The sequence below is a fragment of the Aspergillus niger genome (assembly GCF_000002855.4).
Source record: "Aspergillus niger supercontig An18".
In the NCBI taxonomy this organism is placed as follows: domain Eukaryota; kingdom Fungi; phylum Ascomycota; class Eurotiomycetes; order Eurotiales; family Aspergillaceae; genus Aspergillus; species Aspergillus niger.
This window is the reverse complement of record NT_166533.1, coordinates 459735-487095: the sequence shown is the minus strand read 5'-3', so window position 1 is coordinate 487095 and position 27361 is coordinate 459735. Positions and strand designations below refer to the sequence as shown.

General features: G+C 49.6%; 10 protein-coding genes across 10 annotated transcripts; 6 read left to right on the top strand and 4 right to left on the bottom strand.

The window, feature by feature from the left end:
• Window positions 1–2: 2 nt before the first annotated feature.
• On the bottom strand, window positions 3–2321 carry An18g02330 (uncharacterized protein; the record flags this gene model as incomplete). Its single annotated transcript, XM_059745648.1, is given in 6 exon segments — window positions 3–527; window positions 542–563; window positions 599–967; window positions 1023–1983; window positions 2038–2092; window positions 2148–2321. Coding segments are annotated over 6 exon segments (2106 nt in total), but the record flags the coding sequence as incomplete, so codon positions are not given.
• Window positions 2322–4905: 2584 nt separating this feature from the next.
• An18g02320 (uncharacterized protein) lies at window positions 4906–5573 on the top strand (the record flags this gene model as incomplete). The annotated part of the gene is made up of 3 exons (XM_059745647.1): window positions 4906–4942; window positions 4987–5129; window positions 5196–5573. The coding sequence occupies 3 exons, from the start codon at window positions 4906–4908 to the stop codon at window positions 5571–5573; spliced, it is 558 nt and encodes a 185-aa protein (XP_059605033.1).
• A 1076-nt stretch (window positions 5574–6649) lies between these two features.
• On the top strand, window positions 6650–8143 carry An18g02310 (hypothetical protein; the record flags this gene model as incomplete). Its single annotated transcript, XM_059745646.1, has 3 exons — window positions 6650–7074; window positions 7110–7168; window positions 7566–8143. The coding sequence occupies 3 exons, from the start codon at window positions 6650–6652 to the stop codon at window positions 8141–8143; spliced, it is 1062 nt and encodes a 353-aa protein (XP_059605032.1).
• Window positions 8144–8145: 2 nt separating this feature from the next.
• Window positions 8146–9864, top strand: An18g02305 (hypothetical protein; the record flags this gene model as incomplete). Its single annotated transcript, XM_059745645.1, has 2 exons — window positions 8146–9630; window positions 9775–9864. 2 exons carry the CDS (start codon window positions 8146–8148, stop codon window positions 9862–9864), a joined length of 1575 nt encoding a protein of 524 aa, XP_059605031.1.
• Window positions 9865–11783: 1919 nt separating this feature from the next.
• An18g02300 (hypothetical protein) lies at window positions 11784–12196 on the bottom strand (the record flags this gene model as incomplete). The annotated part of the gene is made up of 3 exons (XM_059745644.1): window positions 11784–11840; window positions 11965–12044; window positions 12115–12196. 3 exons carry the CDS (start codon window positions 12194–12196, stop codon window positions 11784–11786), a joined length of 219 nt encoding a protein of 72 aa, XP_059605030.1.
• A 1200-nt stretch (window positions 12197–13396) lies between these two features.
• An18g02290 (hypothetical protein) lies at window positions 13397–13697 on the bottom strand (the record flags this gene model as incomplete). The annotated part of the gene is made up of 2 exons (XM_059745643.1): window positions 13397–13451; window positions 13534–13697. 2 exons carry the CDS (start codon window positions 13695–13697, stop codon window positions 13397–13399), a joined length of 219 nt encoding a protein of 72 aa, XP_059605029.1.
• Window positions 13698–15223: 1526 nt separating this feature from the next.
• On the bottom strand, window positions 15224–18767 carry An18g02280 (uncharacterized protein; the record flags this gene model as incomplete). The annotated part of the gene is made up of 6 exons (XM_059745642.1): window positions 15224–16171; window positions 16221–16346; window positions 16398–16664; window positions 16723–18265; window positions 18398–18641; window positions 18737–18767. The coding sequence occupies 6 exons, from the start codon at window positions 18765–18767 to the stop codon at window positions 15224–15226; spliced, it is 3159 nt and encodes a 1052-aa protein (XP_059605028.1).
• A 1854-nt stretch (window positions 18768–20621) lies between these two features.
• Window positions 20622–22136, top strand: An18g02270 (uncharacterized protein; the record flags this gene model as incomplete). The annotated part of the gene is made up of 1 exon (XM_001398649.3): window positions 20622–22136. The coding sequence occupies one exon, from the start codon at window positions 20622–20624 to the stop codon at window positions 22134–22136; it is 1515 nt and encodes a 504-aa protein (XP_001398686.3).
• Window positions 22137–22308: 172 nt separating this feature from the next.
• An18g02260 (hypothetical protein) lies at window positions 22309–22890 on the top strand (the record flags this gene model as incomplete). Its single annotated transcript, XM_059745641.1, has 3 exons — window positions 22309–22356; window positions 22543–22676; window positions 22737–22890. The coding sequence occupies 3 exons, from the start codon at window positions 22309–22311 to the stop codon at window positions 22888–22890; spliced, it is 336 nt and encodes a 111-aa protein (XP_059605027.1).
• Window positions 22891–24060: 1170 nt separating this feature from the next.
• An18g02250 (uncharacterized protein) lies at window positions 24061–27195 on the top strand (the record flags this gene model as incomplete). Its single annotated transcript, XM_059745640.1, has 9 exons — window positions 24061–24206; window positions 24287–24388; window positions 24682–24794; window positions 24848–25052; window positions 25108–25684; window positions 25758–25778; window positions 25832–25900; window positions 25973–26912; window positions 27116–27195. The coding sequence occupies 9 exons, from the start codon at window positions 24061–24063 to the stop codon at window positions 27193–27195; spliced, it is 2253 nt and encodes a 750-aa protein (XP_059605026.1).
• Window positions 27196–27361: the final 166 nt, after the last annotated feature.

Genomic DNA, 27361 nt, shown 5'->3' with positions numbered 1-27361 from the left:
TGAACCMTCAGTCTCCCAGTCTGTGGATAAAGCACACTGTTCGGATCCGCAACCGAGTGATGCATGGTTGGAGCTGGCGGTGACTCCTCAGAAGGCGGAGGGGATATCGCTTGATCCCAGGATCCCCAGGATCCCCATTTGGCATGTGTTTGTTCAAAAGTGGCTGTTGCCTCTGCTGGCAGTTCGACATGCCACTTGTTGGCAGAAATCTCTAGAATCCTAAGGGTGCGCCGTGCGCAGAGCCAGCTCTCACCCATCTCTTCGAGATGCCGTAGACCATGGATGACATCTCGCTGAGCATTCTTCTCTGGAAGGTTGAGCAGATGCACAGTCAACGCGGTATGGGCCATATAGACTGCAACGTTGCAGATTTGCTTGAACCCGTAGGTCCGTTTGTACATCCTCAGCAACTTCGAGATTGCCGAAGCAGCCTGCGTGCACAGTTTCCGGGGAGACACATGTTGAGGAAGCGGCGAATTGACTTTGGTGTATTTGAGGAATGGTCGATAAAGGTGTATGAGGAGGAGCTGGTAGAACATACTTTCGGTCTGTCAGTGAAACAGCTTAATGCATCAGCAGCCCAAACCATGAAACTTACTGCATCAAAAGTGCCTGAGGGAGCTGCCCCTCTTGTGGTCTGAGTTCCTTTGGTAGATCCTTCTTCCAGGCTTCGAGCCGGGTGTGAAGATCGCTGAGTTTCTTGAGTTCCGCCTGCTTAGTGGAAGGTTTCTCCTTCGGAGTCGGGTCATAAAAGAACACAAGCAGATCACCATTGATCTCGCACAGCCGGAAGATCTGAGAAGCAACAGCTCGAATTCGCGACGGCTGAGTGTGCTCACGACCTACTCCGGTGTCCATGTATGGGGACCATAGTTCAGCTTCCTCGTTAGGCAATATATCCACTTTCGGCACGCTAATGCTAGATCCCATCAATTGGGGCTGTCGACCAAGGTAATTAGACCAGCACCTGCAAATGTTAGACCTTATCAAAAATTCTCTAGAGGACTTGTATGGTCACGTACTTATCGAACAAAAAGCAACCCCAGAATGTTATCCGGCGTGCATCCACTTCTTCCTCGCCCAGATCCCGCGCCCCGAGACTGGTGGAGTCAAAGTTGAGGCCCAAGTCGAAGGCCATCCGGAAGCTCATCCCACTGTAGACCCAGCCCTTGCTTTCGCGGCCACAACCCGCCTCACGCACCGACAGCAGAGCCAGCGCTTGTACGGTGCATAGCTTTGCATTCGCATGTTCATCGTTCTCGAAGAATAACCTCTTGGCCTCTTTGAAGAAATGATCGCCCGCTGTGGCAGAATTCTCTGGATCTTCCCGAGCGCCTTCCCAGGAGCTGAAATGACAACCGAGCGCTAGCATTGCATTGACGAGCAAAGTCGAACAGTACTGGCTGGGCACGCCACGTATATAGTCCCGATAGAATAAATCCTTGGAGAGAGTCGTGAAGAACGGATAATGCCAGGTAAAGTACATTGTCATGAGATGACTGATCAGTCTCTCATCCTGGGTAACACGAGTCCACTGTGTGACGGAATAATCACCGTGGCCCTGGTCCAGTTCCTGGGCACCTAGAGATGGTCTAAATTCGTTCAGCTCCGACCCGGGAGGCAAAAAAATGAGATTCGACGTGCCCCCAATGAACTTGCGGGAGCCGTCCAAAACAAGCTCACTCATCTTCCCTGCTAACTCCGACTCGAACTGATCAGCCTGCGTTAGGGCTTCATCCCCGCTAGCTGCTGTGTCCTCGGGGCCCGCCGTGGAACCTCTCCCTTGGCCGAGGATCGATTGTGCAACATCTTCGAGATTATCGCAGGACCGGATCTGGCGAACCAGATCGAATGCATCCTCCTCTTCGTAATTCAGTAAGGCTTGTATCAACGTCAACAGGGTTGTGTTCTTCGTTCTCAGCGCGTCGGTGTCCTTCTTATATACACCTTTCCTGCGATGGTCGGAATTCGGATCGTAGACGCCTGGGATATTGTGAGCCTCATCTGTGACACCAACAGGGAAGGGCAGTACTATACAGGCTGTATGATAGACAGAGGAACAGGCTGCGCAACTCGGTAGGTTTCCATCGCACTAAACCACACCATCAGCTACAAAGAGCATGTACAGCATTTGGAGGCGGTCGTACCTTGGATTTCCTCCTGCGGCATGCAATACATGCCGTACTGACACAACGTCGTTTAGAAGCCGGGCCATTATCCGATTTTGTACCTTGGGTTCTGGTCGAAGCTTTCCCTCGAGACCCTGTCAGGGTGGGCGTGGCGTCCATCTCTTGCGACTTCTCCGCGGAGCTGTCTTCCATCGCTGTCAGGTCCACCCAGGAGTGTTCGGAGGAAGCGTCAAAACAGGGCGAAGCATGCTTCTCGAGGGGGGAAAGAGCGGGTCGGGCTGCTGGAGAGGGAACCCTGAAGGCCCCTGCACAGAATGGGTGGAGGGGAAGCGCGGGTCGAGGGTACCGGCATAAGCTCGACAGCCAGAGTAGCGAATCTGAGGCCGTGGTAGAGGCATTAGTTAGGCAAGTGCGCAGAGCTAGGACGGTACTATTGGCAATGTCGCAGAAGGAGCTGCTTAGTGCAGAGGATGGGTGTTGCGCAATCGGAGGATTTTAGGATGTCAAGAGATGCATGTTGGGGGCGACTCACAGATCAGTCAGTCAGTCAAGCCCAGATCGAACCACAAAAAGAAATAGGCTACCCCGCGACGTGCAGGAATGGATTGACGAAACGACCCGCAAGTGGAGGCGACGGCTGCTCTGGTAGAAGATGGAAACGGGAGGGGTTTGTACGGGGCAAAGCAATCAGCATGGAATGAAAGAAAGTCGACGGGTGATGATAAGAGGAGATGATCTGTGCAGGATGATTGGACAATGCTGGGGGAGTAAAAAGAGGAAGAGATAGTAGCGAGTCGGTGCAACTGCGCCGGCAGCTCGACGATCTGGCCCGGTTGGAATGGCGTCGATAAGCAACGGTGGATGACTAATGCCCCCGTCCACAGAACTTAGTTAAACAGTATGCAGTTAAGGAGTTACAAGAAAAGACAAATGTCAGTAGGCATCAGTCTGAGTTATAGAAGATGATGACAGACTATGCTAGATTCATTATGGGCGAATCATTCATCTTGGAGTCCTGCGTGGGAACGACTACTACTTAGTACTGTGAGATTCATATCTGCAAGAGACTCGAGATATGCTTTCTTTTTCTCTGCTCTGCCTATCAGACACATCCGATTGGAAGAAAGAATGGCATCCCACCGTCGAAGGAATGATCTGGATCGCTTTCGGTCGGCACCATCTCCATTGTGTCACATGGACCGTGATGCTTCATACAATCTGACCAGTTACAAGTAGGTGGTTACAAAGTACTGCTGGTTACATATTACTGAAAGAGGACTAGTGTGTCTGCGTGTTGGCAGTCCCCAATAAGGATGCCTGATCTATGAGGATGGCCATCGGCTTATCTACTACTACGTAGCCATGTGCTTCACCATCACTCCAAGCCCCTGTCATCCTACCCATAGGCTAACCAGTTTTACACATCATAGAACCCCTTTCGCTTCCAGAAATTGATACAGCATCTCAACACATCGACTTGCCTGACTGGACCGCCTGCTCGGCCCATTCAGAGTAATCGATCGTCCGCACGGGATACCCGGCTTAGTGGAGGAGAGTGATGGTATCCTTAACTGTGATCATCTGGGTCCGGTCGGGGGACACGATGTGGTAGTCTTGACCAAGGTTCTTGTTCCCTCAACGCAATCGACACCCAGTCGCGAAATAAGGTCATCAGTGTTACTGGAGCCAGTGACACTATCCCCGATGATGAAGCCGAACGGCAGATGGCGATCGGAAGGCCCTTCTCCTGCCTGCGGCGCGCCATCACCTCGGCTGTCCACTGGCTCTGCCTGTATCCAATGTCGTATCGCAAGGCAGGCAGGTGGAATATCAATGGACAGTCTTCAGGGATAGTAGTTCGCGTGCCTAGAATATACCCGTCAAACCGAAGACATAAATACTGGACACGTAACGGAACGGCTGCGGCGACTGAGCGCTGCAGCGTTCATAATGTTCCGTGTCCCTTTGATGCTGTCGCGGTGATGTTCCTGATACGACTCGCAGAAGTTGACCTTGGCCGTAACGACGAAGATCACACTGGCCCAATCAATCAGCTAGTTGAACCGCTCGGACCCAATCCCAAGCTGCTCGTCGCCGATATCTCCCTCCAGTATCATGATTTTCTAAGAAACTACCAACGACTTGGGAAACAGGTCGTATTTCTCCATGGCCTTTTGCACTTAAGCAGCTGCGCTTTGGCCATTTCTGACTCGAGCAATAGACGTGACATGTTTTACACCCGGTCTCTCAATGAGTGGGCGGAGGATATGCGTGCCAGAACTCTTTCCATCATGGTATAGCAAACCATTGTAGACTGTGCCATCTGGATTGGACTCCTGTCTTAGCGGAAAATCGAGTCCAGTTGAAAATTGATGGCAGAATTTAAATTGAGTGGTTGATGCAAATGGGGACTTTTTTTAATAAAAGAATAATTATGACGATGGAAAGCCTTGATGCATTCATTCTTGAGCCCTTCCTGGCAAAGAACAGGAGAGCAGCCAAGGCAAATTTGTATAATTCCCTAACATGCTGAACCAGAATCCACGGCACCTCCAAGCAACATCACCATTCCCCACGTATGCCGTGTTCTAGAGCGTTTTACAGTATTGAAGGGGATATTTTCCTATCCTGGAGATCTTTTCGCATTAATAGATGCGCTACCGGCTGGCAATGGTTTGCTCATGATTGATGAGACTCACTTAAAAGGGTATTGTTGGGCCCAACGGCTCAGGATACCTAAGTCATTTGGAACAGTAAAGGGAAACCTGTTGTTTCGATGCAGAGCTTTGGCAAAGGTCCTGGTGCCTTGGGTGGTATGTATGCGGCCTCCGTGATTGCCTAGCTTAACGTGCACCAGGGGTGGTCATGCGCGATCCTTTGATCAAGAAATACATGGCCAACTCTGTACGAGGCCTGATGTACTCAAACGGGCCTTCCTTCCCCACAATCGCCGCTATCAAAGCTTCGTTCTCCACCCTCAGCAGCGCAGACGGGAAGCAAGTAAGAACAGTAGCAACTGAACCCTTCCACTATATTCCAAGACGAAACAGAGTCTACCGTAAACAGCGCCGCCAGAGGCTACGCACAAATATTAAGCTCTTCCATCGGCTCATTCTCATGCATCCAATGCAACAGACTATCTCAAATTCCAGTGTTCTAAAGTTCCCCTCTATTGAGCATGATAAGAACGAGGAGATTTCCGTGGCCATCATCCCTATCATGAGTGAACAAGGACAATGTCACAAGCTACAGCAGAGGCTGCAGGAATACAGGTTCCGCACACATGTGGTCCTATATCCTGCTGTATCCAAGGAGGAGAAGCGTGTCCGCTTGATGCTACATGCGGATAACAAGCCGGATGAGATCAGAGGCTTTGTGCATGTGTTGATGAACTGGGGTTGGGAAAGGGTGCAGGTTGGGGCCAAGCCTGGGTCTCGACTGTAATCTGGCAGGACGGAATGGCTGGTGTACCAAGGTTTGGTTCGAGATATGCTGGTTAGTACGCTCATTGATATAGTGCACATACACACAGCATTACTCTGCATAATCACTGCCTCGCGACACAAATGGTGGGACTCGGGGTCTTCAGGACCGGTCAAGCATTTCCTATCAATAGATCCCGTACTGGTAAGGCCACAAATAGATCAATTCCGGCAGATGCTCTTTCCTAGCTCCATGAGCGGCTTCTAAGACGTCCGGTGGGCTAGACAAGGGCAATGTCATTCACAAATCATTCGCACTTCATCATCAGCCGTAGTTGTGGTAAAAGAACGGATACGACACGGGAATTTTCTCAAAGGGTCAACTTGGAAGGAATCACCTTCTGTATTCTGTGTTCATGTCTTATCCCTTTACTTTCTGTGTCCTGTTTTTTTGCAAATTGGTTCATCTCCCAAGTCGTTAAAAAGGGATATCGCCAAGAACTATACGAAGTACTGTTTGGTCACTCGATTTCCTCCTGCATTAGTATAAAATGTTAGACTGACTCGCCCCGTACTGATCCCTTTGATGACTAGGATATGTAGCGGCATGGTTTGAGCCTAGCAGCTGCCAGTCCTTCAGTGTCGGCTATGGTAATCACTGCACGTATCTGCAGAGAGCATGGGGCTGCTTGTTTCTCAAAGTTCGGGAAGGCCGAGCCCCTGGAACGAATGATCTCAATCATTCTGGTGTATATCCTGTAGGCGTCATTCCATGACCTTTGAGGACTCACCCTACGAGTTTTGGCTGACTTGCTGGAGGCCTTGCATAAGTCCACTATGCTTTGTACAAGGCCAGGAAAGGCCAGAATTGGATGAGTCATCATGCTTCACTGGTCATTAACGTCAATCGAACAGGTTGAATAGAGAGAGTAGACGTTGACATTCCCAAGGGACACCCTCAGCACTTTACCGCTTCTTCTCAAGCGCATATAATGGTCTTGGCCTGATGCTGTTCTCAAAAAGTAGACGAAGCATTGGTCCTCGGCAGAGTGTGTGTGCATCGGGGAGACTCCGCAAGCGTCCTCCGTGCTTGACCCAATGAGGCCCAAGCCAATGCGATCCTCGGCGCCAAGCCTTGCGGATCGTCTGGAGGATCCCGGATTATTAATTACCGGAAATCAGATTCTTGACGCCTCTTTAGGAAAGAAATCGATATCTGCAGGCAGCCAGCCAGGCACAAGGCTGTCCCCGTCCTACTGTGTACGGTACTTTGGTGATACCCGGCGTATTCAAATGTCTACCAGTATTGCAAAGGACAGCATGTTTACACGGAAAAGGGAGACAAATGTTCCTTTGTCCCGACATCATTTCCGAGGAGATGACACCCACCCACGAAGATCAATATGGGTGGTTGGTGGTTGGGCAGACACACAAAAGTCCGACCAACCCCCGTCTCCCACAATAATGATGCTAATCGGTGATGGTAATTGCAACCACCAAAGTTACGGTGTGACGGGGGAGAAGTACGTAACACTCGGTAATATGGAACATTCTTTAGTGGGGAAGGAGACATTCTGCCGCTACCTCTTTGGGACACTGGCGGTTCCAGAAGTTACCGTGAGCCGAGGTGATACACAGCCATTACCGCGCTAGAACAGTTGAGGGTCACACGGTAGGCGTTGGGCAGACTGCTGCGGTGTACCAGGGTTGTTCCGGGAGTCGGCACCCGCCCTTACCGCCTGAACCCAACCAACCCCCATTTGGCGCCTCACTATACTGAAAGCCCAGCGAGGGGGCGCTAAACCGTTTGGGGGGACTACAAACGACGAGGGCGCTAACGCTGTGCGATGCGGTCAGGCGCCTGCAGCTTTTCTGTTATGCGATCAATATTACCTTTGCAGTCTAGTGGACTCCGCCGGGACCCGATGTTACGGACAAACCGTCATCCACCCACGTACTAGTACCGGTTCAGCCTGAGGTTAAGATTAATTGTTACCGTCACTTTCTCTTTTAGTTTGTTTCCCCGTTATCTGCCTTTTCTGGATTTCCTGGTTTGAGATCATTACTACACAGTTCTTCCCTTGTGCCGCTGACTGTCCTGGGCTTGGCTCGTCTTATCCTCTCCCTCTCTCTGCCTCCCTCCCTGCTTCTTTGGTTCCTTTGGATCTTCTCCTTGTCTACTATCTTTTCATCATCCTCGTCTTCGTCGTCTCCCTACTGTCCTCTCTAAACTCGTTCCGGTGGACATCTGCCTCACTTGCCGTCCCCATCTCTCTCGCTACCTGCAATAGTCGCGTGCCTGCATACGGACCCAGCCGTCTTCCGCATTTGGCATCCTTCCGCTCGGCTGGGTCTCTGGCCAGTGCCAACACAGCAAGTGTGTTGTTGCTAATAGCCGATCTGCTCAGACTACTAGACTATATCTATCAGATATACTCCCGCTGGGGAACTGCCCACTGGACGTTCCCCTCCCTCCTCTTCTGCTCTCGTGCTCTCTTCCCATCCATGTATCTCGCTCAGACTCTCGACCAGAGCGCCTCGACAGGCCTAGGACGCCTTATCAAACAGTTTTGCCGTGGATTTAAATTGTGAAGATGATGGTCCCAAGAGCTTATCTTTTCAGTTCCCTGCCTCCCTCTCCGAAGACTTCTTACCGTCAACATGGTGAGAGGACTCCAGTCACCAAGTCCTCCTTGGATCTTCTCGCCGTCCACGACTATGCGAGTCTCGAACTTCCATCCGACTCTTCTCCGCAGTCCATGCACACCAGTCCGGTTGTGATACCCCCGAAGCGGGCTCCTCGCGTGACGTCGGTACATTGTCAGACTGCAAAGAAAGGGCCAGCCACGCCGAAGAAGTCTAGAACGGTGTCTCACAAGTCGTCGTCGGCCACTTTGACTGACCGGTCCGTGCCAAGTTCGATTGCCTCGATTTTGGAAGCCACAGCAATCCCCGTGCCTCGCCGTGGTTGGAGTGTTCGGGAGTCTCGCAACCGCAGAAAACTGCCTCGTGTGAATCATGTGCAGGAATTTAGCAAGTTGTTGATGGACGGTGTCGGCGATAACCTGATGGAGAGCACTGGCAACACAGTGCTGGATTTACTTCTGAGTCCCCCGGAGGAGGTCGACAAGTCTACAGTTGGGAGTGATTGTGACAGCGAGGCGCCGTCCTTCTCCGCTTGCTCTATGTCCCTTGAGTCGACGCCGTCGTTGGATCGCGACTACGACTCACCGTCCAGTCTCCCGGCACCGTCTACGCCGTCAAGTCAGCGGAGCCCGATGGAGCGGAAGTTTCACCGCCAATCACCCTGTGAGAACTGCATCTTCGACCACCCTTTGCTAGACAGCGAAATTTCGGACACGGAAGAGGAGTTCATCGAGCAGGCCTCATTGCCCGATCTGACCCCTAAGAGCCCGACTCCATCTCGAACGTTCCCGCGTTTAGGATCCACATTCAAATCAAACCTAACGGCTTCTTTGCGAGCGATCAAATCTGCTGCACAGAGTGTCTCGGCCTTTGCTACTCCTTCCGTTCAGCCGGACGACTTTCTGACCCGGTCTCTCTTCACGATTACGCCGGAGATGACGGACGACCGACGGCCTCCGCCCATGAACGAGCCGCCGTCTCCCGCACTCCGACGGTACCTGAACCCAATAACGGTCTCACCAGCGGAGATGTACGCTTATCAGGAATACCCACACGAGTCCCTTGATAGCCCCAACTGCCCTGTTTCCGTGCAAATGCAAACGTACCATCGCTCGGGTAGGCGCGGCAGTCGCAGGAGCGGGTTCCACCTAGCACGCTCCGAGGGCCGCGACCGACAGATGCTACCATTCGACCCCGAGATCCCGCCCATGTCACGCCAGCGCGAGCCGCGGGAAAACAGCGATTTCCTGCGCATGGTGGTCCTCGAGATGAACATGCGACGCAGCGGCAAGCTGCGGGACGACGTCCCGACGCGGGCCCGAATCTGGCTGCCTCCCCGAAAGGGCAGTCAGGGCCGTTATGTTCGATACGACTATTACGAGGATGAGGATGAGGACGAGAATGCAGTTCCCTCTCGTTGGGTCGGGATCTCTGTGAGCAGTCTGTAGACCAGTGCCGCTTCACCTCAGGTTTCTTTTTTTTTCTTTACACTCATTGCGCACAGCGAGGCGCATGGATTCCGGGCTTGGCTATTCTTCTTCCCTTTTTTTTTCTCTTGTACATATTTGTTTGCATAGATATTGGAGGCGTTCCCCTTAGGACTAGGGGACATAGCGAGGCGTTTGGGAAAGGGGGGAGAACCACCTATTCATTTGGAATATTGCTAGACTACACCTGGCTGGCTTTTAGGTAGAATAATTGCTACTATCTTTTACTTTGGATATCATCTACAAATACCGCTTATGCGCGGGATGAGCCTGACTGAACACGGTGAAACCAAGTTGACCTCCGCCGATTAGAATGTGATAAGTAGCACGGAGTCCGGAGTACACTACAGCGACTAAAGGCTACTAATTCCGGATCGAACTAACCTAAACTAACGCAGCTACTAAGTAGTCCTTCTCTAGCGACCTCCCTAATTCATCTAGCTCAAGGCTGTCTACCAGGCTACTCTAGCCGTGCAGGACTGTCCCGATACGTGCTAGATTATAAATTAAGGCGACTTAAGGCTCCGTGGATTGGGCTTAGTTGCGTTTGATGCTTAAGTGCGCCTTCTCGGAACAGTTCCGTTATTAATAGGCCATCGTGGTTTGTTTGATAGACCACTGTGATGTGGTTTGTATGTGCTATCGCTAATGGATAGAGAGTACTTAGCTATTATTATTGGATACATTTGTGAATTAAAATGCGTGGTAGTAAAGGGGATGGTCATGATGAAGGCATGCGTGTGACAGAAAGTTTAAATCTGGGTTTTGGGTATCACGCGAGCCAAGGCGCATTACTCCGTAGTTACTATTATATTATTCCTTGATAATATTATTGTTGTTATTATTTTGTTGTCCCCTGAGCCCGAGCCCAGCCGCTGCATGTACGTCGTGTGTGTGTGTGTGTGTCATTAGGCAGGGGGGAGTGCCAGGGATAGTTAGTTAGTCTATTACTGTAGTCAGCAGTTGCGATGAGTCGAATATTATTGTCAGAGTTCAGTCAGATAGTAGGGTATTTTATCATCTCAAACTCTCCCAAGACAAGAGAGAGAATAATACGATCGCTGATCTACACCCACAGGTACTATCTAGGATACCAGGTAACTTCTAACCACCCCACAGTCAATAAAAATAAACTCAACACGCGGAGGTTAATAATGGCCTGATGACGCCATGACAGGTAGGATAGAGTTCACGCCTGCTGTCATACTACTGGTTATGTTGATTAGGATTGGTTATTACTGTACGTATGTATGTATGATACTATACTCCGTATGTTATGTTATGTGTCAGGTTGTTTCAGTTCAGTATTATTATCTAATTTATTGAAACAGGGAAGAATATATAGTTAAGAGAGCTTGAATAGTAGGAGGAAAGGTAAAGGAACCCAAATTCAATACGAATCCAGTTTTTCATTGTAAACTATCTACTACCTAGACAGGTATGATGGCTGGCTGGATGAGCGGCTGATGAATGGACACCGTGCAGGTTTCCCTTATCTCTGTCCAATGGGGAATCAAGATTCCCATGACCCTTTTCAGTCATTGTCTCAGCCATCCATGGTGTTCCATTCCTCATGGATTGCCTGACTTGGTCAGATTGGAAGTTAGTCCAGTCAGTCTAGCACTTCGTTACTGGGGAATTAGTAGTAAACTACGAGTAGCTTATGGCCAAACACGGGTTGGATAATGCAGGGCTGAAATAGGTATTTCTGCATCCTTTTCATGGATGATGGGTGTATGGCATCGATAGTTCTACGAAGTGACTAAGCCATACTCAATGAGGTCTTTTGGACAAGATAGCGGCGTCCATGTCCATTCAATGGGCATTTATTCTTCCGCTCCAGCGAACCTTGAGGAGTACCATCGGGGGTCCTTCATGATAAATTCACAATGAGCTAAGTCAATATGAGAGTAGAGGGGAGGCCCTTTGGGCATAGAAGATAGTACGTAGTAGTAGAAGAAGACTAAAGAATGGCAAAAGATCTTATGCAGAGTGAATTAGCAGCATAGCTCGCTACATTGTACGGCCGATATATTCTTCCACTCCGATATCTAGCAGTACTACTAGTATCCATTGGAATATACCTCGGGTTATCTGCCTTACAGCTTTATCGCAGTGACCCACATCGTCGTTTGCTGCTTATCGCTATCTACTATCTACTAGTTAGTAGTATCATCACTACATGTATACTTGTAACCTAATCAGGGTCTGTTGCACTCCATGCACGCGAAGAAGATTAGTTCTGTCTTTTCTTTTTTAATATGTTTTTACCGTGCTTACCGGTTCCCCACTTCCTTGCACAGGCTCAGAAGATCGCCTTCGGCTCGGTATTTCCATCGAACTACGGCAGACTTCTTGAACTACAACTCAAAAGGGTATCTAGTCACTGAGAAGGTTTCTGTTATTGTTGGTAATTCGGGGAAAACATACCTTCTGGTATATTCAGAAGTCGGCAGTGTTTTCCGTGCTGCTGCAAAGGAATTCTACATTTCTGCAGACGTTGGAGAAACATGTAAACTTGCATTCTACCATGAATCGCAGCCTTTTGTGGACTTTGTAAGCAATTATCATCAGTTTTCGTATCCTATGTATACTGGTGGATAATAATTGGTCGTGAATCGATATCAGAGCCGTACGGTTATCTCCGCTTCTATGCCCCAGACTATACTCCACGTCAACTGGAGTCGAGTATATCTCCTGCTACTTTGTTCCTGAAAAGAAAGATGCATGAGATGATTTAGATGGGACTGCAGATGGTAATACTACCTCATAGATTGGACTAGGTTAGAAGTTTCTAACACTGGCGTAGCTCAGTTTGCTCACGATGCAAGCGCTACTGGACAGAATCTCAAGCACGTATTGGAACAGCTAGAAGATATGTAATTGGCCATTTACTATCTCTGATTACAAGCACAATAATGCACAAGCACTTGTCAGAGGTACTTCCTTCATTGCTGATTCCCAGCCCAAAGATGGTAGGCGTATAGCTAAACATTACCTGAAACTAACTCTGACCTCATTAAAGGGACTACCCTGGCTGAAACCCCAGAGCTATTCACAAATATGCTCGGATCTTTCTTTTGCCACCCACTAATATTGTTGATCGTGGATAGTGGACGAGCTCTCAGAGCAAGTGAAGTATGAGGTCTAAGGTTCCTGGGGCCGAGACTCTTATTTCTTAGCCCAGACATCAGCAACATTATTGTGTCCTTAGTGGTATCAAGAGCAGTTACTTCATAGCTTGATAGTGCACAGTACTGCCCCATGGAGTTGATTTCATGAACCTAAGTAAGTAGGAATGTTATGAACTAGTTGCAGTTATATGAACAGGACAAGATAATATATTTAGTGTATGGCTGAAACATAGCCTAAACCCCTTCTCTGTCTTCGTAGCTACTCCAACAATAATAGTTACATGCTATGTCTACCGAAGTATATCAAAAGACAGGACTAAACCAACACGGGACGTACCATACGAACTACCTGTATACATAGGAAACGGTCACAAGACCATAACACGAACAGCCACTTCCACATTATTAATCAAGATCGAGCTAATATACGATCTACAACACCATGTCGCGAATCCCTGTCAATAGCCAGCCATAATATAATCCCACTGCTAGTATCTACTCCGTAGTCCGGTGGAAATAATACCCGTTTGGATTCTTACATCATAGTATACTATTTTCCGATCTTGGACACTGAGATCCTAGTATTTATCCATGACAGAAACACAATCCATGAATTCCGTCTGGCACAAGACACTCCACACAAGATCTAATATTACTTCACGGACTACACTAACTTCATTTCAAATCATAACATTCCTATTGTATCCGTGCATACCCAGCAAACATCCCGGTAAGATGAACGACGCTTCCAACCGCCAAACGGGCCGTCGCGGCCCAAACAAAGTACCTAAACAGGAACTCAAATAAACAGGAACCATCATCTGCCAGCAAAGCTTCCTCCAGACTGGCTGTAGATAAGACCGTCACACTTCCCGCCATCTATTATAGTTTTGCTGTGGCTGTGGCGGTCAGACGATTGGTGGGACAGGGGGAGGGTTGCAGATAGATTCCGTGGGGGTGGGGACTGGTTGTTTCTCCGGTGATCGTGAGTCAGAGATAAGCACGACCCCATATCCAGCTCTGTATGGGATACATATCTATCTATCTACCTACCGCTTCGACCAGTCTTCATGCATCCTATCCTGTATAGGGGGTTTTCTATGCATCAGATTGTAAAGCGTGGGGTGGATTGAGCATGGCAGTAAACAAGACTGACTGATCGGTGCACCTGCAGCATCATCTGAGGGATCACAAACCAGAAAAATCAAGAAGAGGAAGAAGAGGATAGGCACAGGTTGCACGGTTGATGCGTGTATACCCGACGACCTTGTCGAACTGATTAATCCCTGAGGTCCGATTAGCCCCTGCGTTGGTCGATCCTGTCCTCGTCACCTTACTATATTTGTCTGGGGGCGTCTGCTGCTCTCCACTGTCCCTGATCTAGTTAGTGGCAGAGGAGTGGAAACATAGGCTGCCTACGTTGATAGATCAAATCTTTCTGTATTGAGTACATTACCGCTTGTTATGGACTACTCCTGCTAAAGTACTGACAAAGTACCTGGCTGGTATTAGGCTGGGCTAAAGGAAGCTGTTGTCCTTTGTAGACGTGTTCGGGTTTCGGAACTTGAGCCCTGCTTTTGGTTAGTTTTCTAGGCAATCAACCATCTAAGCTTTTTACTAACTTCTTGCGATGTAGTCTAATGATTATCGGCAATTAGTTCCACTGGCCAAGGCTCCGAACATGACCGCCATTCTAACTGATTTAGATGTTAAGACCTCTTGGGCATGATGAACAGACAACAACTGAGGATATAGGTTATCTCTCCCGAGCGACCAAGCCAGACACACACCTCACCTAAACGCCCGAAAGAAGAATCCCACTCTTAGTGCAGACATATTCTGATGATACTCACATGACTCATAAAATGCAGTGATATCGTTTGTATAATCTCTTTCAGTCTGGCCAATGGGTCCATAGTATATACAATGCCATCCTAAGCCATGGAATGCAAGAATTAGAGCGCTAGGAGCCGCACTGTTTGGCAGGTATATTGATCTTATGGGTATTAGGAGGGAATTCTAGCTTGAGATTGATATCATGTTACGATGGTCAGATTGTGTCATTGTGGATAAGAACGGCGTTGCTTGTTTTCAAATTCATTCATGATTTGAGTATATTGTGTCTTTTCTTGGAAGCTTCTCTGTCTGACCTTACGTTTGCCGACATTCAGTGACGTTTTCTGAATTCGATCTCTGTGTGTTGGACAGAGGAGGGTACGTTCAGTTGTAGATCACGACTTCTGAACAACGTGGTCGAGCGCTGGGCTACTCAGACCTGGAGGCATGAGACTATGCAAGGAATCAATTACTCGGTCTACAGTGAAGACCCAGTTCTTCAAGATCTTAACTATACAATCACTAATATACAACTAGCCATCGCTCGTATTTGAAAGTGCCCAGCAAGTCTACGACTTGGATGTTATCTCAGAAAGCTTGCCCAAGATCGCGGTAAATCGTTTGGAGATCCCCCACGACGACAGGCCGGCAAGTATCAGGCAGCCAACTTTGAGGGTCTCCTCTGGTCCTTGCGGAGCACATATATCCCCAACGCCGGTCAGAACCGCTTTCATTCCTTGGCCTTCGCGCACGAAAAGTTGGGCTAATTCATCATCGCAGGGTCTGTCGAGGTGAATGAACAGAGGCTTTTCCGGCATGCCGTGGCTTGCCTCATGGCGGCTCGTCATGTCAGATAAGGAGGTATAGCATGCGCCATATGCCCACAGAACTAGTGTTGCCAGGAAGACAGCGACTGGCTCATGGAAAGAACGACTGGAGAAATCGCGTGCATGTCTTAGCATTGCACCGGCGTGTACAACTGCCAGACGAGCCTTGTACTGGTCATGTTTGACCCAGCGTAGTATATAGTGCCATTCAAGGGTCTGTTCACGTTCACACCATCGGGACTCTTCCATCGCCAAAGATGTTGCGAGTGACCGTATTTCACGAAACGGAGCAAGGAGAATTATGCGGGCCAAATGGAGATGCAAGATTGTGGGATGTTCAAGGCCAGCGGTCCTGGCTACTGTGCTGCCAGCAGCCCAATGGAGTATATCCAGGCAGTCACACGCACTGTTTCGCCACTTGGAATAAGATGGAATACCAGGCAGCCAGACGGAGCCAGACGGGAGTGCAGAATGCCGTGACTGCTTTTTCGAGGTTGGGTTCCAGAAGGACAAGGGGCGGCGGAAGTAGTCTCCCACTTCCCACATACGGTGGTATAGCGCGTGAATGAGAAGAAGCTGACTGAACTCCCCGATATCAGGTACTAGCTCCTTCTCGATGTACATTACAAGAACCGCATCGTAAAGGGAGGATTCCTTCTGGTCTTCAAGACGACGTGTTAGTTGTAAATCCTGAGCTGGCAGATAAAAGACGTATGATACCTGACATCCTTCCCCGTACGTCTTTCCAGGCCTCTAGGGATTTTGCCGTCCAAAGTGCCTCGTGGGAAGGCAGCGTTGCTTGGCTTTCGTCAAGAGAGAGCAGAGGGCGCCTGTCAAATTGGTATGCTATTGTGCAATCCAGAAGCTATTGCCGGTTAGTCGTTACACACCCAAGATGATTGGTCGGAGCACGTACCCAAATCAGGTAGCCTATGCGTCTTCTGATCTCGTCCTCGACCCAGGACAGCCAGTGCTGCTCGTTCGTCTTCCCGTTTAGAGGTTGTATGGGTCTGTCCGGACGACTAAGAAGTTTCTCGCGGTTCACAAAACCTATCAAGTTGCCAAACGTATTCAGCGCCAAAAGCCTAGCCCGTTCATCACAACTGTATACTATCCCAACACAGTTGAGTACTGATGCTTGAAGAAGCCACACGGGTGCACGATCGACATAATACTTCTCTTCCTAGAGAAACGAAAAAGGTCAATGATGGGTCGACAGTATAAAAAAGACTGTCTCTCACCTCAACACTTATAGCGCGTCTAAGAAACTCATGAAACACCGGCGCACACTCGCTTTGTTCTTGGGAACCAGCAAAATGGCAGCCTATTGCTGAGAGAGCTAGCACCACTAGCCAATGGCACTCGTTGATATCAAATGTAGGGGTGTGAAATATTGGGTAAACAGGCTGGAAATGCACGAAGTATAGATTAATAAAGCTTGACAGTGTTTCCGCATCAGGCAGGTGATCGGATTCAAACTTTGGATACAGTATACTCTCCGCGCAGCACAATTGAATGAATGCACTTCGTATCCTCTCATATGTCGGTGGTCCAAGTGTGTGATGATGGTCATAATGATTCTCGTTTGTGGCGTGGACCCTTGGCTTTGGAAATTGAGGGAACAAGTATTGACGCCGCGTATCTGCTTGCTGCAGCTGTAAAGACGCATTCGCAGAAGCAGCACATAACAGAGACCAAGAGTCTTGATTCAGTCTAGAACTCGATGAATTCGGAAGAGCACCATCCACTGAGTGATTTCTGACACGCCTATTCAGATGTGATGACTGGCTTGGGCTTTCAGTGTTACCACCTAGAGACGTGTACCCAGATGGTGTTTGAGATACATTCTCTGACACCAATGAGCTACTCTCAGTACCATGTATGACGGATTGATACCACGGAGCTTGACTAAGGGAGGTATCCAGAATTCCGGAGGTCTTTTGGTAGGTGTTTATTGAATGACGACGGCCGTTAGACGCATTAGCGAGATCCTGCGGGAGCCAGTTGATCGTAGGAACAGTGGTCTGATTAAGTAGAGGTTGTATGAGTTCCATTGGTACCTGCTGACTTCCCACTGTTGGCATTGTTGCTATGCCATCAGAGCCTTTGGCTGACTGGAGCCCCTCAGTTCGATGAGCGGGTTCTGCCATGTCTTCGGTCGATGTTGCGATTTGTGAGTACAATCCTTGTGTTCTCACGGTACCATTCTGCACAGAAGGGACCCGCATCTTCTTCACCTCTCTAGTAGAATCGTGCAAAGATAGTGAAGTAGAATTGTCCTCGGCGCCGAGAGCTTGTCCATTTGTCCTGGTTTCATCCAAATGTTTATTTTCTGGCTCTATATTATTGTTATTTGCGGACAAGTTAGATGAGACTGCGTTGGAAGTATTAGATATGGGCATTTGTAGCTGAAACTGTGTCATCTGGTAATGAAAGGGCGGCGGGATTGATTGTTCTCCATTGCGTGACGGACGCAAGTCGGTACCATTTGCCCACGTGGACTGAGCCAGATGAGAAGATTGAGCGTACGATGCGTCGTCGTTTGTAAAAGAGGGCTGAGTCTCCTTTCGAGTCTTCGCTTTTGATCGTCTCTCGGTCGGATACTGACATTCCAGGGATCGACTCTCGCAACGTGCGCACGGCGAGCCCCCACTGCATCGCACCCTTGCGATAGCGCATTTGTAACAAGCGCGGAAGGTTTTGACGGTGATCCGGTGCGTACGATCCTTTCCCCCTTCCATTCCAGCATTATGATGACTGAGTTCGTGACGATGAAGAGTATCCCTAACGACGGTGTCAATTGACCATGCATCCAATAGATTAAACACGGCAGATCAGGGGACGTGTAGGATCTGCCAAGATCTACGAACAGCATTGGGGCACAGGAATATAAACGACTAAGCAGGGGGGCCATACGTTCTGGAGAAATGCCGGCCGCACTGCGCACACTCAAACGGCTTTTCCTTTGTGTGACTGCGAAAGTGGCGCTTTAAATGCTCTGGCCTTCTAAACGTGCTTTGGCAGATCGAGCATTTAGTCTGGCCAGTCCCTGTCGAGCTCTGCGGTACGTCATGGTTCTGGTTGCTGCTGCGGCTGCTGCTGCTGCTGCTTCTGCTGTCGTTTTTCGTCGGCTCTTCGGCCTCAGGGCGGGTCACGGTTTCTATGTAACAATTAATCTACCTGCAAGCCAGCATGCCACTACAACTGCGCACCCCCTCATTTGCTCCGAAGATGAAACCAGGTCTGATCTCTTACCTTGCCCGACATCGCTGTTCTCCGGAGACATGGCGTCTCATGGGCGGTTTTCCGTCAAGAAACAACAGAGGGAAGTCTGGCATGGCACCTGAGGTTACTGATGGAATCAAGAACGAGCCGAACACTGAACAGCATCCCCGGGAAGTCTGTAGACAATCACCATCATGTCACTCTCAGGAACTCCCGCCGCGTGGTCCAGGGGGGTGGAGGGGTGGGAAATAGGTAGCCGGGAAAAGTGAATCGGCGGAACGTGGTCAGACAACAGTCTGCGCTGGACAGTACTAGTGGAGGGAGGGACCATTCTGGCTGTTAGTGTAGTTTAGAAGGGGGGAGAAGCGGGGGAAGCTGGAGATTGACTTGTGACTGGCGGAGGAGCCTCTTTTAGCCTCTTTAGCGCCGTTGTTCCCTCGCGGGGCCCACGAACCCATCGCCCTCCGCGTGGGCGCCAATCGCCTTGATTGGAGGGGGTCCCGAAGATTTAGATTAATGTTGCATGTTTGGCCCAAAAAGATTGCGCCCGGATCCTGGGCATTTAGACCGAGGTCGGTTAAATACGTCTGTGACGATAGACGCCAGAATGGATGGGGGAAGCATTTTGCACGGGAAGCGGTTGTGAATATTGCCCCCTAAAAGACATACCCATACCTGAGGACCCCCATCAGACACAAAGCCTTACATTAACCTAAATGATTACATGATGCTCATTTGAATGTATCTAATCAATATAGTCGTCTAAGTCAATCAATTTCAGACAATAATAATGGCGTGTTACTCTTCCCGAGTCATAATGGGTGCGTCTCCTCGCCCCTCGACGATGAGCATAACTGTATATGGAAAGACACACATTCTCCCCAATTGATGCCGAGGCCCGATTGACCTCATTATATGCACTAGTTTGTGGCCTCATACAACTTAAACATCCACGAATCGTAGATATATCCCGCATATGACAGGCTTGAAGTCATGAGGCAATGTCAACACTACACCACAAATGCTGTCTAACAGAGTTCATTACGATGCATATAAGCGCCATCCGATCGATAGCGTTGCTTAGCAAACCCACATGGTGGTAGCCTTCACCATGATGTGTCAATGAGTGATCTGTCAGATCTTGTTCTACTGTCAGATATAGTTTTGACAAATACCTCTTTCCCTTTTTGAAAGTATACGTACTTCGTGGATGCGGGAGTGTCATCATCATCCGCCGTTATATATAATATCATGATCAGTACTTCAATCGTACGGCCGGACAAAGCCGATATCAGACGTTTTCAATAAACGTACTCGTGAATCCACCTACTTACACAGGCTGATAGGTAATATGCTGATAGACTACGGTCTTCAAATAATTAGTAGGAATTTCTGTAATAAGAAAACACCATATTATCTGGTTGGTTTACTAAACCATTCACGCAACTAGTTAACGTTATGTTATGGTGAGGACGAGACGCTAACTTCGGACGGCCAAAACGCACGGACCCATTAGCTCAGCAGACTTGCAGTCAGGGTGTCCGTTGCCTTTCTGTATCTCCACGCCATCAAACCCGCCCAAGAGTTTCAACAACGTACTATTGAAGTGTACCTATTGTTCTCAGGGGATATTGTCGGTGCCTTTCTACTATTACATAAGGGTATTCCGCTGCGGTTGCTGTTCTTCCCTTCCCTGGATCAAACCTAAACTACGACCGCCGCAGAACCTTGGGTCGGGGTCCCCCCATGAATGGCAAGCCCGACATCAGCTCTGGACAGCCGGTTGCCTCGTCATGCATCATCGGGCCCTGTTAATAGTACCGTGACAGCCCTCCAAGGAGCCACAGCTGCTTTCAATGCAAATCCTGCCAGCAGAGCACGGCCACCTATTATCCATTATAGGTCTGGCGCATTCATGGAGCCTGTAGGGGTCAGCCACAATACTCCTGAAATGGATCCGCCTCGCAACATTCAGACTCCAGAATTGCCCGAAAGTGGCTCAGTCAAAGACAAGATCGGGAAGTTTAGTGCCTATCAGCAGCAGCCCTCTGGCTTGAAAGATGCATTCGGGAAAACCCCAACGAGCATAGGGGCGAATAGGTCACGCACTCCGCAGCAGATCGCTGCCCAGCTGGCCGCAGGAAGATCGACGCCAGGTGAAATCACTGCCACGCACACGGGCGTCAGCAGGACGCAAGGTTCGAGACCGACGACTTCAAAACGCAGTGATGACAACGAGGGTCCGCCGTTGCTAGCCCCAAAGCCGGTATGGGCTACGAGTGCAAACACGGCCTCGGTGAACAAGCTCCTTCGCAGCGAGGCCGATTTGCCAATTAGAGACAAGTCAATTCAGCGAAGACCAGTAGCTCAGATATCTCCCATAGAGGCGGCGAGGTTGGCTGCGAAGAAGCCTCGACCTCCACCTGTGCCACGAAAACCAGCTGCGGTTGCCACTGGTCCAACCTCAGTTCCTATCAACGTACATTCCAAAGGCCCAGAGAGTCCAGAGCCGACCTCCAAAAACCACTCCTCACGTCACCTTGAGGATACTACTATCCCTTTCAAGGCCCCGCCAGCACTTCCACCCCGAACTGGCGCTTCGTCCGTGCCTCGGAAAGACCTGACAAATCATCGGCGGCTTTTAGACACCAACCATGGGTCCCGGAGACGACCATCGACGCCTGGGACTGCATCGCTGTATACTACATCACTGAGCAATAGTACTACGAGTTTGCTCGACAGCTCCTCCGGACTGGATGAAGGGGCCTTATCGGATGCGGTCGTGGCCTCGTCAAGGGCATCTGTTCGGGCTTCACAGGAAAGGAAAGTCCCACCGCCCCCACCGCCAGAGCGCCGGGCGAGGTCTCGATCTCTAAAGCAATTCCCGCATACGGCCAAGGGAGAACACACAGATTCATCTAGTCCATCCACACATTTACGACAGACCCTCCGGGAACCGACCAAGATAGCCGAAAATGATGAGGGGTACCAAAGGCATAAGCATCTGATTCGCAAGCATCCGCACAAGCATCACGAAGGTGACCGCAGAAGATGGCGGAGTGAGATTACGGAGAAAGAGCGAAAGCGGTACGAGGGTGTCTGGGCTGCGAACAAGGGATTGTTGCTCCCTCCCGCGCACTTGAGGGTCCCCGAAGCGTACCCGCCGGAGTCCTCCGAGATGGTGGTCAACCTGGTGGCCGCTGACATCTGGTCACGTAGTCGCCTGCCGCGACATGTTCTAGCACAAGTATGGGATTTAGTGGACGGGCAACATATTGGTCTTCTCACCCGAGAGGAATTTGTGGTTGGGATGTGGTTGATCGACCAGCAGCTGAAAGGCCATAAACTCCCACCCAGGGTGCCCGCCAGTGTGTGGGGAAGCGCCAAGCGGATATCAGGAGTGCACATCCATGGGCTTCCTCCTGCCTGAAGATGATGAATCGCATGATAAAGGAGTGGGGACCTGCAATAAGCCACGATGGAGAATCCACGCCGGTGCCTTGTGGCTAGACGATCGCATAGTTTAATAATAATACGCTAGTAGGAGGATTTCTTGACTGCCTGGTAGGAGCGGGAAGCTCCCCCGATTATTTGCAGCGTGCATGGGTTACGGAGGACCGGCTGCGAGCTCGGCCGCGTTAAGCCCGAAGGTATTCCTTGTTCGAGGTAATGGTGCCGGCCATTTTGCTCATTATTTATGGAGATGATGGATCGGAGGAAGACAGACGCAGATACGCTACCTAGCTAGAGCCCGGTATTTAATCTCCCGTGAGGAAACCAGCAAAAGGAATTTACTCACTGGCTTGCTTGCTTGCGTGTGAAGATTTAGAGTGCAGGGTGTTATTATAGGCCAAGTACTTACAGTAGTCGCTCGGGCTTTCTGTGGAGCCCGTAGATCGATCCGAAAGTTTGCCCTCCCCCGCCTCCTCTCTGGGAGAAGCGCAAATACCGCCATGCAACTGGAGGGAGGGTAGACTACTATCTACGGTGTAGATAGATAGACTCGGTGAAAGATGCTGGTCCGTGACAGGGGTGCTTCGGGAGAGGAGGAGGGGAAGGGTAAGCAGAGAAATCCCCATTTCCGGGAAACCCAGACAGCCCACCCCTCCCGTGGCCCGATTAAAGCCTACCTAAGAGAATGGGGACCTGATCCACCCGGACTGACGCGAGATCATTTCCCTTGACAATAGTACCGAGAAGGTATAAGTGGTATGTGAGTGGTGCATCTGCTGCGGCTACATTTTCCGGTTCATATCACGTGATGGGCTGAGACGGGCTGCTGATCGCCTGATGGGGAAGGAGTCGGATGGCGAGTGTCGGGCACCGCCACTTGCTGATGGTCCCCGAACGGCACGTTAGTACTAGTACTCGTAGGACTCCTGTACTAAGTAGTAATGGGAGGAGGGCTAAGAGGGGCAAAAGGAGGGAGGAAAGGATGACAGGAGAATTTTTTTCAGCATACTCAACCAAAGGAAGAGAAGGCAGGGGAACGAATCAAGCAATGCAGCAGCTGCAGCTCGTTAGTAGTAGCTGCAGGCCTTTGAAAAACGCTGTCGCAAGTCTAGTAGTTGATACGGAGTACTAACTAACTAGTAGTAGTCTGCTTACCTTAGTCCGATCTGCTCCAAAAGCCACACTTTCTTAGATCTGTGGTCCCATAATAAAAAAAATAAAGATTTCAAAATTAAAAAGGGGAAAGGGAAAAAAGAATGGTAAAAGGAAAAAAAAAAAACGAATGGATATTGCAGAAATAAGGAATGAATATGGTAGGCCATTCCAGAGACACCCAAGAGTCAACGACAGGGGATCGACGATCGTGATTCGAAGAAATGCAGCCGACCCGGCGTGCATTTTGACTACTAGAACGACTAACTAATCGGGGGGCGCCCCAGTTTGAAGCGCCACCTTACGCTGGCCTGCATTTTGACTGGCTTTTCAACAAGCAAATCCCGAACGGCCACACTTCGGGATTTGCCTCTTCGGGCCTGGATGATGATTAAGCCGTGCAGGGTTCCTTCAGCTGGTGGTCTTGACGCTGTGTATACCAGTCCTCCCCGTCCGTTGATTTGCATTAAAAAGGGCCTGCAGATTGGCTCCCCAGAGTCAAGGCAATTTTCGATGGCTGTATTGTCTGTGCCATTGTTATGATCGTCGTCGTCGTCGTTGTCGTCGTCGTTGCGGTTTTAGACGGGTTTTGGTTTGGGACTTCTCTTCAATACTAAGTCAAGTCGGTCAAGGAATGCTTGCCTTCGGGGGCCAACGGCAACAGTAGTACGTTCCGATAGGCGTTTCATGACCTTCTCCTCGGGCAGTCGCTCGGTTTGTCCTTCGTTGTTTGCCCAAAACCCGCCGTCATGGTTTTAGAGGATCCCGGACAGCCTGGTGGAAAGAATGGGATCCCGGCTGTGGCACTGGCAGTTACACAGTCCAAGACCGCCAGACCCACGGTGGTCCGCAAGAAGTTCGCCAAACCTCCCGTCAAAGTAGCTTGTTTAGCATGGTAAGCTCACTGGCCCTCATCCCCTTCCGTCCCTTTCCCTTCATCTCCTTGTTCTTGTGCCTTTCGATTTCTGCGGCAAGCTCATCTTCCGCCGTTGGTCATTGGGAGGGAACTAATCCGGATTCACTTTTATCAGTCGTGCTTCAAGAACACGTTGTGATGGTCAAGACCCGTGTACCAATGTAGGTATACTCCCTCATTCTTTGGGTTGTCAGAGCTTCCAACACCCCCCGAGTGATTTATCCTATCTTAATCCTATGGACCCATTCTCTTCCCTCTTCCCTCTTTTCTCTTTCCCTCTGCAGCCGCTTTCCTACTCTGCTATGGCTCAGCGGGATGTTCTGACTCTCCCTACCTTTGTTCTCAGTCATTGGACTTTCCTTGATTTCCGAGAGAATGTGTGTGTGTGTGCTGATCTGCTTGTTTTGGGACAAAAGTGTTCCAGTAGGAATAAGAGTTGCTCTTATTTGCCTAGTAAGCGGGGTGGCCCAAGGAAGAAGAAGAACAAGCCATCTACAGCTGCAGAACCTCCACAAGATGGTGTCGAGGATCCTACGATTTTCCCGGCGTCCTCGGGATTTGACGAATGTGCGGTCAGACCCCAGTTATAATCCCAAGGGCATCCACTAACGCACGTTTAGCATCCGGGATGTTTGGCCAAATTGACGTCCTATCAATTCCGGGGGCAGGGTTGAGAAGCCTAGACTTCCCCTCGGATGTCCACGCCATGTTTGCGGATCTTTTTGTTCCAGGCACAGAGAATACGCACGGCCTGGAGCCGACGCCTTCCCCATCAAATATACCGTCTCGGGCCTTGGTTAGGACTTACGGCAGTGAAGATGCGATGTGGGTGCTAGCTCGTCTCATTAAGTCTTCACAGCATTCTGACTTGAGATTACAGTCTTGACGCATACTATGTCTTCATCCATAATTATTTCCCTATACTTCCACCAAGGGTTGACCCTCCGGCTCCTGACCGACCCCTGGACTGTGCGGGTTCATTCACAGATTCACCGTCAGAACAACCACTTCTTATCTATAAGCCAAGGTCGCCTTTGAGTTTGGCGATCTCAGCGATCTTGGCCCTCGTACCACACCCAAACGACCCAGAACCATCGGGGCCTGCGTCCGTCATCCGTCGTCGCACATTTGCACACACATTTGCCCAGCTGGCAAATGCAGCTATCGAAACCGATTGCGAGCTTCACGCTTCGTCTACCTACCCTTCAGATGCATTGACGAACGAACGGCCTCTTATTGATCGAGAGCCTTTTCATCCCCAGACTCCAGTGGAACTCGAAAGTCTGCTCGCGCTTCTTGTACTTTCAATTTACGAATACAATCAACGAGGCAACCTTCTGAAGATGCGTTACCGTGCCGGTCAGGCTCTGGCCATAGCGTTGGATATTTCTCTGCATTCTCTTGGGGAAGAATTCGATGAGTTTGCGGAAGCTCGCAGGAGAGCTTGGTGGATGACTGTATGGCCCCTTTATATGCATCGTACCATGGTCACTAATGTCTCTGTATGTGCAGTATTATTGTGTTTTGCAGGGCTCTATTGTCAGCACTACGGTAAGTATCTTCTTGCTTGCCTCACATTGCAAACGCTAATGTCCGATTCGCAGCCTCTAGCTATTATCGCGAACGATCCCCAATTTGTCACTCCTTATCCACGGTTTTCGGCCGATCCTGATGTATGTGTCTTCTCATCGCCTGAGTCTCGAAGTTGGAAAATGTGTGAATAGTTGGCTTCTAACACACTATAGGGCTGGTCTGTATTAATACAAGCCCAGCAAGTTCTTGTCTCAGCAACACAATATATCATCGATCTGAATAAGTGTCTGTCCACGAGGACGAACATGCAATACATTTATGAACGGATGCAGCAACTTGACGCATGGGCGAGCTCTGTTCTGGCACAATCAAATCTGCTTCCGATCTTGCCCCAGTCCATGGCCTGTGGCGGGGAGATAGAGTTGACAACAGCTCAAAGTATCCGTGCAATATCACGGATAAAGTTGTCTAGGTGGGTATCTTTTGGTCCCTTGACGACGACGGACTTGTTATTAATGGTTATTAGCGCTCAAATCAAAGTGCATCGGTTTAGGGCTTTCTCAGACCTGCCAATCTTCCTTAAAAAACACTGCGATCTGACCTCGAGAAATCCGAACAACGAAATGCCAAGCAATACTTCCAAGAACTCCAAATCGCAAAGTGGAATTGCAAATATCGGATGTTCATGCAGCCTGGAGCCGTTCCAACAGGCACCCAGTGACTACTCATCGTCGTCTTCCCAGGCGTCTGATATTCAGCAGTATCCTTTCATGCAAGGGTTTCCATACAGCATTCAACATTCAGCGAAAACGTGTCTCAGAGCATCCCTTCTAATTTCACGCATGTTCTACAGTCTACCCCTGCCGCAACCGCTTCTCGATGAGTGTCAGACTCAGCAGGGACTACACATGCTACCGAATCAGTTACCACGAACCATGCCGTCATTTGCGTGCTGCCTAATGCAGGGCAGCTATGCTATGTTGATGATCTATCTTAAAGCGCGCCGGGAGAAACTGACTCCAAAGAGTGGAAACGACGATACCCCCAACCCCTCGGACAGACTCATCGAAGAAATCCGCAAGGGGCTAGAACGTATAATTGCTACTGTTACAAATTACGCGATTGCATTTGAGGCGTTGGATGGGATGAGGGGTAAGTGCAGTGCAACCCAGCGAATTATCCCGACAATGACTGACCTAGTACGGATATGCAGATGAGATTGAGTGTGCATATCAAACGGCGTTTTCTCAAGCGTAGGCCTGATTTTGTCATTAGGTGGACTCAAAGGTTCTGTTCTATTTCCACAAACAAGAGTCTTTCCAGGATGGGACTAGTCGCATACTACTACTTTCTAGTATCCGCAACATATGGCGCGGGGGGCGCCATTGGCTATGAACCCCCGATTTCCCAATCTACTCTCAGTTCTATCATTTAACCCACATGGATACCATAATTACCCAATACTCCTAGACTCTAACTCATGATGATGATATGATGATTATGACGCTTTCTCATGGTACCTTTAACCTAAAACTCTTGGCTCTACTTCCCACCCCTTCTTCTATCCGAAGCCTACGACTCCATATTTACCGGCAACGACA